Raw genomic sequence first — 14,724 nt, forward strand, 5'->3', positions numbered from 1 at the left:
CTTCATCCTTGATCTAATGTGAGGATCAGCCTTTAACCCTGAATTCGATAGTGACTCAGAAAGTAATCTTTCAATGACATTATAGTGTCTAGGCTTGAATCCACGATCAACATTGTACTTTCTATTGTTACGTAAATCCAACAACACATCAACCAATTTTTGATCTTCTATAGTAGTCCATGTGCGCTTATTCCTTCTACGACCTTGTTGGTCTTCTTAATCCATTCCTAAACAGTTATATTGCTTATTTATTAGTTATCACATCTCTTCTTTTCTTGTAATATATGTACATTTTTCTTGAAGCATTAACCTCTCGAGCATAACAATATCAGATAACAACAAATCACTATATTGTTAAAAAACACAACCATATATTTATATTAGAAACTGTATTACGTATAATAATAAATAATTACATGTAAATATCTATTATCATTAAGAATAGTAAGCTTTTCAACATGAGTATGAGTCAATTGCTAATAACTCAATTATTTCACAAAAAATATATATCAAACTGAGAGCTTGAATAAAAATAAAAATTATTGTTTTCATGATTAAACTTTGTACATGAAAAAGAAAAAAAAGAAAAAAACATATGACAAACATAAAAACTAAATCATTATTGTTGCCATATCCACTGGTTATACATAGAATCTGCAAGGTTATCTCGTCACGAAGTCCAATTTGAAGTAGTTTCAATTGTCGTGATTAGATCATTAGCATTGACAATTTGAGTTGTTTCCTCCAAAACATCAAGACACTCTTCAAATGGATCAACCTTCATCTCCCTCCTAATATAATTATGAAGGAGACTACGTGCCATGAATATTCGATTTTGTATCTTGATAGGGTAAAATGAAGGACTACGTAAGATCACCCATCTTAATTTTAGCAACCTGAAACATCGCTCGATAACATTTCTAGCTAATGTATATTTCATATTGAACAACTCCTGTGCAGTTGTTGGTTAGTGTCCGTCTCTCCATTCATTCAAGTGATAACATTGCCATCTATATGGTGCAAAGAAACCATCACAATTTGTGTATCCCGCATCAACAAGATAATAGTAACCTATGGTTGGACATATCAATTATCTAAATATTAATGAATTTGACAGTTGCTAAAGGCAAATATTATACAAATTATAACTTACTTATCGCGGGGGTTTTAATCAATTTCTTCTGGCTATTGCTTCTTGAAGTACTTTACTATCAGCCGCTGAGACTTCCCACCCATGTATTATGTATATAAATTGCATGTTTTGAGAACATACAGAACATACACCCAAGACATTTGTTGCAATTTTACATTTTCGTGTCATACACCTAGATTTGTCCTCCACAACTACACTCACTTATATAAGTCCCATCTAAATCTCCAAGACAATTCTAAATATAAGTGAAAATTATAATGTTAGATTACTTAAAAAACTAAGAAATACAAATAAAAAATAATTTATAAGTTACATTGAACCATTTCCACCTCGTGTCTGTTGAGTCTATTGGCACTGGATTGGGTTTTTGGATTAAAATGTCGTGCAGATGTATTGCGACATGTAGCACATGAGTAAAATGCCTACTAATAGTTTCCCCTGAATATCGAAACATTTGTTTTATGACACTATCCTTCACATGGTGGGCGTGAATATGTAAAAACATTGCAACTTGTTCGTCTACCAACATATTTTTTTGTTTCTTTCAGCCCTACATTTTCTAGCATAGTGCACAACTTCCTAAAAGAGCTCCTATACATTCTAAGCTGATCTAAACAAGTTACATCACTCGCATATGCAAGATGATACACATTTTTTTCTTTTGGAATAAAAATCTAACTTGTTATCTAACTTTAAGAAACATTTGTTTGTGCTTTTCTAACTTTAAGATTTCTTTATATATGCAGTTGTGTTCAAAATCTGAACTTGTTATCTATAACCTTATTTCACAAGTTCTTCATCTATTTTTCTTGTTTTTCTAGTAATTGTTAAATTATTTTTTTATTAGTCATTGAAATAAGCTTTCATTAAAGTTCTTAAGAGGAGATTTATTAAAATTTTTGCTAATCATTCAATAATTAGCTAGAGATGCTCTATCAACAACATTGAAGAATTTTTTTTTCCAAGTAATCTAACACCAAACACCTAACTGAGTCATCACAAGATAAAAATTCTTGTAAACATTAGATAAAAATTAGCTACATATATAAATTTAAAAAAGAAACAATGATTAACTTACCGAGCGACGTGGAGCGAAAGACGAGAATAAATATCCTCTTAACATCAGAAGGGTCCAACTATTCACACTCCCAAACAGTAACTTTGGGGGTGTGTGAGGACTAAATTGCCCTTCTCTCACCGGACAGCCAATCCGGTGGGTAATTAATTTTTCTGTCTTTTTTTGTGTCCCACCAGACACTCAATCCGGGGGCATCTATATCCCACTGGACAACCAATCCGGTGGGTATTTTTTTTTGTTGCCCACCGGACACATAGTCCGACGCGCCTGTCGGCCACCGGACACCGTGTCCGGTGGGTTATAATTTTTTTTATTTTGTTTTATTAACTAATTCCATTTTAATTGTGCATTTTAATTGTAGGATTTGGAACTTTATCGTTAATTGATTTTTTATGAAAACTATTAATGATTTTTATTTGTTAAAAATGTTTGAAGTGTTATTAAAAAAAATTAAATTTTTTTGAGAACATATATAAATGTTGGTTTAATTTTAATATAATTTGAATTTTTAAAATCGTTAATAAAATTTGTTTAAGTGTTTGAAATGTTTGAAGTGTTAGACTATAATGAAGGATAATAATAAAATTTATTAGAAAATCAAAGTATTAATCTACTCAACGAAATACATCAATTGTTTTTTCGATCCTAATTAATTGTTCTTTCTTCTTCTTGTTGAAAAATTAAAAATAAAAATAAAGCACACCGGACACAGAGTCCGGTGGGCGAAAAATTTAAAAAAAAATAATATAAAGCACACCGGACACGGAGTCCGGTGGGCGAACAATTAAAAAAATATATAAAGCACACCGGACACGGAGTCCGGTCGCAGTAATAATTTAAAAAAAAATTATTGCACACCGGACATGGAGTCCGGTGGCAACAAAAGGGCATTTTCGGCAATCAAACTCCCAAAATTACGGTTTGGGAGTGGATATGGCAAACGTGAGATCAGAACTGCACGAAACAGATCGACGGTGAGATCCGAAGAACACTCCCAACCGTCCGATCATCTCATCTAACGGTGGAAAGAGAAACCCTAGATAACCGAATGGCTGCATGCTTCGTGTAAATAGAGGGATCGACGGTTAAAACCCTCATTCGTGACCTTGCTGCTCTCAGATCTCGAAGGTGAGATTTCTATTTCCCCTCTAATGGTTAAAACCCTCATTCGTGACCTTGCTGCTCTCAGATCTCGAAGGTGAGATTTCTATTTCCCCTCTAATTATCGAACTAGGGTTAGGGTTTGTTTCTGCTCTCAGATCTCGAAGGTGAGATTTCTATTTCCCCTCTAATTATCGAACTAGGGTTAGGGTTTGTTTACGGAATTCTATTGTTTCAATTGCTTTCGATTGCTTCGATTCGAAATGAATCGATGAAATTAGAACTGCTTGCTTCATGTGCGATGTCTTTGTTATTGATTCTGTTGCTGGATTCTGGTAGAAGTTAGTTTAGATCGCGTCGATGTGAAATGAGTTGATGAAAGCTAAAGTCTTTGATCAGTGTCTTGATGCCTTCACAATCCGTTTTAGATGGATTTATTACCTAGGGTTTGTTTACGGAATTTTATTGTTTTGATCGCTTCTTGGATTAGAAGTGATTCGATCTTAAATTGTGATCAGGTTTCATGTTAATGATTTTGATAGAAAAAAATTAGATATAGGGTTTATTACTTCAAAGGTATAATTTTGTTGAGTAATCTTGCAAGAACTTTATTGATATTATGTAAGTTCTAATCATACACATAACCTCTTTAGTAACAGCACAATTTGCCTATCTCAGGAAAAACCCTCTAACAATTTTGACCCAAAACAAAAACATTAACCACAAACAAACCTCAAATCTCTCATTTCTCCTATGATCTCCGGTCTTTAGATTAAAAAAAACTATTTTTTAACAACAAATTATGCCGAGTATAGAAAGAACCCATCGAATGAAAACCCTAGGAGCCCCAAAAACATTCGTTTACGAGATTTAGGGATGTGAAAGAAAGCCACATCAGTTCTGATCCGGAAACAAAAATTTAATAGTATAAAAAATTGGAAAAAAAAATAAGGATTGAAAATTGAAGAATAAATTACCTGAGAAACAATGGAGTTCTCCGGAGTTCTCTGGATCTTTGACGGCTGCCACAGCGATCGAGCCATTGGTTCCCCCTCGACCACTCACCTTAATAGTTCTCGAAGATTGTTAAATTACGGAAATGGACACGTTCACTGTTTTGGGCCTTTAGCCCGGCCTGATAATAAGTGGGCTTTTACACACAAGAAAATACGTCTATGGGGTTCAAGAGGCTTACTGAAATTGGCCTACAAAATAATACTACAAATTAACTAGCCCAAAAGATTACGTGGGCTAAAATTGTAGCGTGCATCTAAACGCTAGTGTATATTATTTTATATGCCTTTTTCGTGTTAGTTTTATGGGCCTCTTAGGCTTTGTAATTTTCTCTCCTTGTGGAAGGAATGAACAATTCGCACTCCAAATGATTTTCAATTTTTTGGGGGCAAATGGCTGTAGAACACACATCCCAATACACGATACAAATAACATCACAAAATACATTAACGCCTCGTTTGGTACGCGGGAATGAGTGAGAATGGAATGTAATTCCAACTCTTTATTCATGCGTACCAAACACGATGTATTCTTAGATGCTAGAATTGATGTTGCCACTTCTTATCAATTCCCACTTTATATGGGAATTGTCATTCCCAACCATTTAATAAGGAATTGATATTCCACTTAAATGGGAATAAAAATAATCAAATAATTTCTAATTATACCCTCCTTAAAAGATACGAATAGATATAAATTGTGTTGTTACTAAAGAGGTTATGTGTATGATTAGAACTTACATAATACTAGAACATAAGGTTATTTATTGAAGTGCAGAATAGCGATCCAAACGTGAAATTTGATGCGCAGATCGAAAATAAATGAAAGGTTATTGTAGAATTTGAAGGCGTACAATGAGTTGTAGATTCATCAATTTCCTAGCTGTTCTACTCTGATACATGTATAATGGTAATTGTGTACTATAAATAAAAACTGAAATTCTTGTTTGATGCTCAGAAGTGAGGAGAACATAACTACATAAGAGTGCAGCCTTAAGGCCTCGTTTGTGCGCAATGAGTGGGAATGGAATGATCATTTCCACTTCTCATTCATGTGTACAAAACACAACATCCTTTTGGAAGCTAGAATGCCCATTCTGACTTCTTCTTCATTCCCAACATTTTGTGGGAATGGACATCTCCAATGAGTTGGTAGGGAATTTGCATTCCCACTTAAGGGGGAATGAAAACTAAAATACATACCAAATAGCCCAAAATTAACTATTAATTACCCATACTAAAAATTAAAAAGATTTGCTTTCCGCTTCGGTCGCCAATGACACCCAATTGTGAGAATCAGAGAATGGAAATGGCACCCAATCGTGAGAATGGAAATAAGCATTTCATTCGCACACACATTCCATTCCATTCCATTTTTTTGCTTCATTCTATTCTCACTTGACCTGCTACCTGCGTACCAAACAAGGTGTAAAAGTCCAACAAGTTATGTTTCTGTTTACAGGGAGGACTGGGGAATTGGTTTACCTGTAAAAATTTCAATAATTTCTATAGTATCATTGTCTCCTTTTCTAATCAAGATTCATTACTTTGCAATAACTATGGGACATGGGTGTCTAGTATATCTCTGAAATGGCAAATCTTATAATGCAGGACAAAGCATGTTTAGACTCGTGCACATACTAGTATCCTATATTTAATGCAAACTACTCTTTGTCACTGTTAATTTACATTGTCATACTAAAAGAGCATGCCACAAGTTTCGTTAACATTTTAAGTAAAGGAAAATAGTCATGAGTATAGAGCCAAGAGTGACCCCTCCTCCTCAACCCAAAAGAGATCTTTAATGCTTTTGCTAGGACTTAGAGAAGCAACTTTTTCTCTTCATCGTCTTTCTCCATCTTCATGGTGACAATATTCTTTATTTCTTTTTCTTCTTTGAACAATGACGACCACTTTAACAACCTACTAGCAGTGTTTTCAATGCGTGAGGCGCAGTGCGGCGCGCAAAGTCAGTTTATGCGCACATGCGCAAAGCGCAATGCGATGCGCGCGCCCGAGTGAAGCGAGGCGCGCAAAACTTATACGTTAATTTTCATTCAATTATGCAAATTATTCAAACTTACATACTAGTATATTGCATCACTAACAACTATATTACTAAGTTTTATTTTCCTCTTCACAGTTTACAAATGACAAATCAAGTTTTAAGTTTCAACTTCCAACTAGTAGCACTACACCTAGCTCAAATAGCAAGAATCAATACTCGCAGTCTTACACAGGAAATCAAATAGTAGCTCAAGTACTACATTAATAAGCTTGAAAATTTTTAACAATTATGACTGATATGTATTAATAAGAAGCAAGCAATTAGTTCATAATATCATGACTCTACATTTTGATATTAAGCCAAAGAAAAAAACAGTTATGAGTCAAGAGCGATAAAAAAAAATTAAATTAAGATCTAACAGCTAGGAATAATGAGTTAGTTAACATTAAATATGAACTTAATTAATAGTTTACACTTAACAGTCAGCTTACTAAAAACTCAGATTTTAGAACATCAGAAAAGAAAAAAGAAAACACGTGTTCGATGTCCTTAATTAAGAGAACAAAAAAAGAAAAAAAAAGAAAAGAAAACAAACGAAAAAAACATCGCTGAGGAGCAAAGAAAGAGAACGCAAAAACGAAAAGAAAAGAAAAAAAGAAAAGAAAAGAAAAAGAACGAGAACGCAGAACTCGCTGAGGAGAAAAGAAAAGAAAAAAAGAAAACACAAAAAAGAAAAGAAAAAAAAGCAGAGAACAAAAAATGAAAAGAAAACAAACAAAAAAACATCGCTGAGGAGCAAAGAAAGAGAACGCAAAAACGAAAAGAAAAGAAAAAAGAAAAGAAAAAGAACGAGAACACAGAACTCGCTAAGGAGAAAAGAAAAGAAAAAAAGAAAACGCAAAAACAAAAAGAAAAAAAGCAGAAAAAACATCGCTGAGGAGAACGTACCTGATCGCCGTCGCCGCTCGTCGTCACTGATCGCCGTCGCCACGCCAGTCGCCGCTCACCGATCGCCGTCGCCTGTCACCGCTTGTCGTCGCCTATCGCCACAAAGGAATCGGGATTCGGGAGTGGAGAAGGAGCGAAAGAACCCTAAAATGAAGTCGGGTTTAAGTGGGAAGCGGGTTTATACCCAATAACCCACAGAATAAAAGTGGGTTTCTTCCTGTTCTTCACGCGCGCGCCTCGTCAAAGGCGGTAAGCACAGCGGGGCGCTATCCAGGCGCACGCCCGGCGAAAGTGTAGCGCCCCGCACCTGCTGCGGGGCGCTATTCCACTGCGCCGAAGCGCCTCGCGACGCCCGGCGAAAGTGTAGCGCCCCGCACCTGCTGCGGGGCGCTATTCCACTGCGCCGAAGCGCCTCGCGCCCGAGGCGCACGCCTCGTTGCGCCTTTAAAATCACTGCCTACTAGTACACTCTTTACAACGCACTCTCTCTGTCTTGTTCTACTTCATCAATCTAAGTCTAGATGAAAGTAGTCATGGAAGAAGATTCGGTAGATGCTAAGGATGGTTGTTTGGGCTGCGATCTGCTTGTCCATCATCATACCAAACACAATTGTTGCATCTAGAGTCGCGTTTTCACATTATGGTCTTTGGTCGGTTCATGATAATGGTGATTAACTTTATTATTATTTGAGAAAATTGCTTCCACCCCCTTACTTATGTTTTATCAGTGTTCTCCTAAATTGACTAGTCAGGGGTGAATGCCCCTAACTTCTTAACTCAATTGCATTGCACGCCTTATAATATCTGATTACCAATTTTGCCCTTCTATTCTTTCTCTATATCTATCTATCTTCCAATCTCAACCTTCCCACCATCCATCTGTCCTCTCTCCCTCTCTCTAATCCCCATCCCCTCCCTCTCTCAGGCTCTCAGCCCTGTCCCCCTTCATACCCCCATTGAACCCTTTCTCTCTCCTTCCGATCCATCCAACTTGTCCAACACATAAACATTGAAAAAGAACATATCATATACAAATTAATTGATATAAATATATGAATGAATGAAAGACATATAGGTTCATATAAAAGGTGGATCAAATAAATAAAAATTAGAAACACTAAAATATTAATATAAGCATATGAAAGATAGACAGGTTCATATAAAAATTGGATGGAAAAATAGAAAGTAGAAACATTTAATTAAAAGTTAAGTTCATTGTCAGATGGTTCCAAGGAGGGTGAGGGGTGCGGGAGGGGGGACAGAAGAGAGAAATGAAGAGAAGTGGGAGAGAGATGGAGATAGTAATGATAGTTTTAAGATAAAGGGATGTCAAAGGGAGTGCCAGAGTGGATGAAAGTTTTAAAAGGTATTAGAGGTTTTTCACCTTTGATTAGTCAAAGCAGTTTTTCCCTAAACTATGATACATGAAAAATTTTCTGCAGTTATCTACAGCTTATTGACCTGTACAGCTGTACTTTTGGTTCAATGGCCAAGATCACATCACAGGTTGCATAGTCGATGGGCTTATAATGCAATTTCTATTTAAAGGTCGGAGTGAATATTGAAATAGAAACATCCATAATTCAGCTCAACACAAGTACAAACAAAATAGAATATGAGGTTGAAGTGCTCAGATAAAAAGCCAGTTACACCCATTACATCCATTAGCTAGACCATAGTTGCATGGAGCCCCGTTCGTTCACGGAACGGGAACACGAGCGTGGTACCCCACTTATTTGGAATTGGGTATGGGGGTAGGTGTATATGGTATGTTAGGGAACGCGGTACGCTTTAGGAATTTGAGTTTCAAATGTAGAAATTTGAGTTGTCTTAAAATATGACTATGCAAGGGTTAAATTCAAGTATTGGTAATAGTAAAAGATTCCAAAATATTTGCTAATTTGAATTCTAAATCTCGACGCCTGGTATGGATCCAATTCACTAGTGTACACCGTTTCATAATGATTGAACCAGGGTCGTGGTTTGTCGTGGTGTCCCACCTTCCTGACATCTATGGGCTAGACAGTACTTGTTATAAATTGTTTTATATCCGTTAAAGGCAAAGCGGTCCGTTCAAGTTTATGTCGTTAAATGCATGATTAAGATGTTGAAGCATACCTTAGCAAGTTGTAAAACCTTCAGGCAGCTAAAAGAAGAAAACAAATTGTTCCTGGCTCTTTGAGTTTCAGCAGTTCCAAATAATTCCTAATTGGTTTATATATATGTGCAGTACAAAATAGTTTCACATCATAGCGTAACTAAAAGTATAAATGAAAAGTGGTGTAAATTAAAATAAAGTAGAGATAAAGAAAATATATAAAAGTAACAAGTCACACCTAAATATGAAAAATCTAGGTACTTATGAAAAAGGAAGCCCTCTCTATTCTCTTTTTCTCCATTTTTTAGATTTTTTACTCTATTTTTATTTTTTTCTATTTGCTTTTTAACTTAGGTTTTCTATTTTTCTTTTAACTTCAGGTAGATAGAAACTTGTAAAGGATTGCTAGCAACATGTAAAATATAGATGAAATATATGAAAGATGAAGACATATAAAAGTAGATAGCCATATGTGGAAGGTAAACTGAAACATATGAAAGGTGGATAGAAATATTTACAGATTGACTGTAACATACAAAGGTTAGATAGAAATATCGAGAGATAAATAGGAATACATGAAAGATGTTCAAATTTAGATGGAGGTAGAAAGGTTTACATGAAACGTAGATAGAAGTATATGTGGGATAGACAGAAAGATATAATATGGAAATATATAAAATGCAAAATTGGGGTATGTGTGGGTGCTGAATGGGCAGGCTGGCTTGGAGGGAGGAGGGGTTAGGGGAAGGGTGAGCTTCTTGGGTAGAGGGAGGGGACAGAAAGGAGTGGGTGCCATGTGTTTGGTGGGTGTGTAGGGTTTAGGGGTAGAGGCCAGGAGGTATGGGAGGTTATGGGGGAATTTTGGGGCAGGGGCAGAAGGGGTAGGGGTAGTGGGAAGTAAGAGAGGAAAGTCGAGGGAGGGAGAGACACGGTAGAATTGGTGTTTTTCGAAAATTAAAACGATGTGAAAAGGGTGGATGTAAGCTACAAGACAGGAGTTCATCTTTGGCTTGTCAAATTAGGGGAGCTAACATGCTTGAAAATATGTAGGGGTAGATTGAGAAAAGGAGGAAGAGAAGGGTGTGAGATGGTGTCCTTGGTTTGGACCTTGATTTTTGATCTTAATCACCATTCTTAAGATTATGATAATAATATGATCAAGGACAAATTTTGAAAATCGACCGTTTTTCAAAGTTAATCGGCAAAATCGACCGTTGAATTTTTTTTTAGCAAAATCGACCCTTTTTTGCACGGGACTACTAGTCCCGTGTAGAAAAGGGTCGGTTTTGTAATTTTTCAAACTGCACGGGACTAGCAGTCCCGTGCAGTGCGGTTCTGCCCAAAATCCCCAAGCCCCCACCCGATCCCAATCCACTTTCTCTCTCCTCCAACAATCCCCTCCTCCGTAAATCTCTTCCCATTCTCCAGACCCACCAACATTTTCCCCTCTTCTTCTCCTCCTCCTCCTCTATCACACCATCATCATCCATCAATGGAGACATGTGGGTCTCTATCAAATTTACTAAAACCCATTCCAATAAACAAAACTCGGATAGCAAGCTAAGATTTTGAATGGAATTAATTGGAAATACCAGAACCCATGCTGTCCCTCTGAGATTTGTTCTGCCAAGGGAGGAAGTAGTTGGGGCTGCTGGAGACGGTAAAGATCTTGACAACAGAATCCAAAGCGAGCTCAATGGCGGCATAGGCGTCTGTATGCCTGGAACTAACAATGGGCCGCTCGCTGTCCTCTTGTAGAATTGGAACGGCGGCGGCTGAGTTAGCGGCAGTGCTGGCATCGTCTCCATTGATGGATGATGATGATGTGATAGAGGAGGAGGAGGAGGAAGAGGAGAAGAGGGGAAAATGTTGGTGGGTCTGGAGAATGGGAAGAGATTTACGGAGGAGGGGATTGTTGGAGAAGAGAGAAAGTGGATTGGGATCGGGTGGGGGCTTGGGGATTTTGGGCAGAACCGCACTGCACGGGACTGCTAGTCCCGTGCAGTTTGAAAAATTGCAAAACCGACCCTTTTCTGCACGGGACTAGTAGTTCCGTGCCGAAAAGGGTCGATTTTGCTAAATTTTTTTTTCAACGGTCGATTTTGCCGATTAACTTTGAAAAACGGTCAATTTTCAAAATTTTCAATCATGATTTTTTGGTATCTTGTTCTCTACTTCCTATTGTTACTCAAGGGTTACCAGATACATGTATTATGATCCCTAAATGAACTCTGATAAACTGGTGTTAGGGAGGAAAGAAAGGTGAGGTGAAAGATAAGATAAAAGGGAGGAGGAAAAGGGGAAAGCTATGAATTTGAACAAGGGGAAAAAAATTAATCTTTTGCTAGCAAAATAAGAAATGGTGCACTACATCTCAACTAAAACCAAGTATTTTTAGAACATCATATGCATATCTGTTATTCTTCTATTCATATCGGGTTTTGTCACATCTGATTAGTTTCTGTTTCGATTATGGCGGATATGTATATGAGCTTTTACTTTGTATTACCAAATTATATCTTTGTCTGTGGCTAGTAACAATACGGATATGGTAAACGCCATATCTGATTCATAACAGTTCCACTGTCATCCCTACTTATGTTCCTTTCTAGGCAACTGTACTCTTTTTTGTGCTTTATGAGATATTTGTTTGAGTCATGGGACACAGAGTGCCAGCATGTCGTTTGTGTCTGAGCATCAGACGAGGCAAAAAGTTTGTAAGATTGAATCTTTCTGGTAATCCTGTGTAAAGTGAGAGTGTTGTTTTTGAACGATTCTGAGAGCAAGATGATCATCATATGAATTTGGTTTACTGTATTAAATCTCAAGGCTTGAAAGCTTGACCTCCTTTTGGGCATGTGCACTGTGCAGTAGTACAAGATGGACTCTATTTCAAGTATGATGTGTACACCTGTTTGGTACCCATGCGGTACTTTTAATCGAGACTTTTTGGAAAAAATTCTTTGTTTAACATAAAGAATCATCAACTGTCTTGAGAACTAATGGGAGGGTTGTTCCATGATGTCTTTTTTGTAACAATTTGGAGCTATGTTACCTGCGATCTTCTATGATGAATCCGTATCTGTACCTGACATGTATCAGACACTTATCCGTACCCAAACTTCATGAACATTTCTTGGATATATGCATACATTTATTCCAGCAGGTGCTCAATTATATAATATATGTTTTAATTTAAAACACTTGTGACAAACACTTCTTGGACGTATATCTTACACTTCACAATGCTCGCATCTTTTTTTGAAACTCATTAGACGTAGGTCGGTTCGTTTTAGCCCATACCAAAGTTCAAAATTGTGATTTTAAAGGGTAGTTTGGTTGTCTAGTTCAAATACAAGTAGCTTCTTATTTATAATAATCAACATAATAAAAGAAATTTAAAAACATGATAGGAATTTTAATTCTAGTAAGACGTGAATTGGAAAACAATAATGATCTCATGTAATTATACACACACACACACACACACACACATATATATATATATATATATATATATACACACACACACACACACACATATGTACATATATAAATAGAGGTGAGCTACAATCCACTTGAGTGGATAGCAAGATTTGTGCTATCAAGATAGCACAAATCTCAAAGATGGTCTTCATGTCTTTTACAGATCCCAAGGCAAAATCAATGAAGAAAAAAATTAGGAGGACAAGATTCTTTATCCACTCAAGTGGATTGTAGTTCATATGTATGTGTGTGTGTGTGCGCGGGCAGATGGGCGGGCGGACAGGCGCACGCACATGTGTTAGATAATTGAATGAATGGATGAAAAATGGCCACCTCTCTACCAAGCACCTGGTGCTTGGTACTAAGCATACCCATTATTATACACACAGTGTCCTGCACCCTTGCCCGTTTCCATTCAACAACTTAGATCTGGAGGGATAATTGTTGCCTCGCTTATAACAAATATTTAGATGTCAGAACTGCATGTGTAAGTCCTTAAATGTTCTACACTGTTACTTGGCTTCAATCAATACCGTAAAGTTCATCTATTCACTTCGATACTCTAAAACATGCAGTTGACACTTTGATGCCCTAAAGTTCCAACCCATTTTACTTTAATACCCCCGTAAAGATTTGGTTAGATTTTTTGTTAAATTTGTTTAACATGCTTGTACATGATAAATTTAGAGATCCAAACAACCAAATGTTCCTAGTAGCAGGATCACATGTTAAACACGTGATACAAAATTTATTGAAAATCCAATTTAATTTGGACGAGGTATCAAAGTGAAATGGCATTGAAACTTTAGGAATCAAAGTGTTAAAAAAATACTATGGGGGTATCAAAGTTAAAGAAGGGGCAAGTTTGCGGTATTAAGTGAAAATAAGCCTTTTGATTAGCAATCTTCTAGTCAACTGATCTCTCATTCTAACGAATCTAACCTTCTTCAACACTCCCTGAAGTTCTTTTGCCAGTCTTTGATTCTAACGAATCTAACCTTCGTCAATTCTCCCTGAAGTTCTTTTGCCAGTTTCAAAGAGATCAATGGCTGGAGGTAGAGTTGCGCATGTTACTCTGAAAGGACCCAGCGTAGTGAAGGAGATTTGCATTGGCCTCACTCTGGGCCTTGTTTGTGGTGGCTTCTGGAAGATGCATCACTGGAACGAGCAGAGGAAGACACGTGCGTTTTATGACATGCTCGAGAAGGGAGAGATCAGTGTTGTTGTTGAAGACGAGTAGTTTGTCATCTTTTCTTTTCTCAGTTTTTTTCGCAAGCATCAAAAGCTTGGTATATGTTTAATTTTTCTCTTTTCTGCTGTTATCATGTAATAAGCTTTTACACCATTTGTTTGAATTTTTGAATCATGTTGATTGTTTAAGACTGTCGGTTTATTGACAGCGTGAGAAAAGACACTTGCTTCTACTGTTTGCATCGAATTTTTTGCAGCGGATGTCAATATGTTTTTCCGTCTTTGGTTGTCATGTTTTTAGAGTTGCGGATATCTTGGTCTTTGATTGTATTTCTGTAGTGGTTATATGCCTGGTCTGTTTTTTTTTTAAATCAGGGAAATTTTGGCTTGTTGATGTTTATTATCGAGATTCATGTGTTTTAAGTTTTATCGAGATTCATGGGTTTTGAGTTTGAACGCTGTTTGTTTTATTATGTCGTACGTCAGACCTAAAACACATTAGGAAACAAAATTTTTAGGTATGCGTAAATGACGTTCATGTCCTCTCTTATTGGGTGGCAACTGGGGACGGTTTAATTACCATAATATTTTTTTAGAATATAATCTTTATCGTGTATTTTAACAATTCTTACATTGTATGATCTTATT

The 14,724-nt window shown here is 36.7% G+C and overlaps 1 protein-coding gene and 1 long non-coding RNA gene across 4 annotated transcripts; one reads left to right on the forward strand and one right to left on the reverse strand.

Moving 5' to 3' along the window:
* LOC109843806 (cytochrome c oxidase subunit 5C) lies at nucleotides 3,271-14,343 on the forward strand. Of its 3 annotated transcripts, none has more exons than XM_020412770.1 (2): nucleotides 3,271-3,359; nucleotides 13,905-14,343. In XM_020412770.1, exon 2 carries the CDS (start codon nucleotides 13,931-13,933, stop codon nucleotides 14,123-14,125), a length of 195 nt encoding a protein of 64 aa, XP_020268359.1. In that variant the 5' UTR covers nucleotides 3,271-3,359; nucleotides 13,905-13,930; the 3' UTR covers nucleotides 14,126-14,343. The 3 variants fall into 3 exon arrangements, with proteins under 3 accessions (XP_020268359.1, XP_020268357.1, XP_020268358.1); XM_020412768.1 differs by lacking the exon at nucleotides 3,271-3,359 and adding an exon at nucleotides 3,373-3,429; XM_020412769.1 differs by lacking the exon at nucleotides 3,271-3,359 and adding an exon at nucleotides 3,477-3,499.
* On the reverse strand, nucleotides 6,952-8,362 carry LOC109843807. Its single transcript, XR_002247799.1, has 2 exons — nucleotides 7,679-8,362; nucleotides 6,952-7,608 (listed from the first exon to the last, which is right to left on the reverse strand). It is a non-coding gene; the product is annotated as an uncharacterized LOC109843807 (long non-coding RNA).

Source organism: Asparagus officinalis, chromosome 5, assembly GCF_001876935.1.
Source record: "Asparagus officinalis chromosome 5, Aspof.V1, whole genome shotgun sequence".
Taxonomy (NCBI): Eukaryota; Viridiplantae; Streptophyta; class Magnoliopsida; order Asparagales; family Asparagaceae; genus Asparagus; species Asparagus officinalis.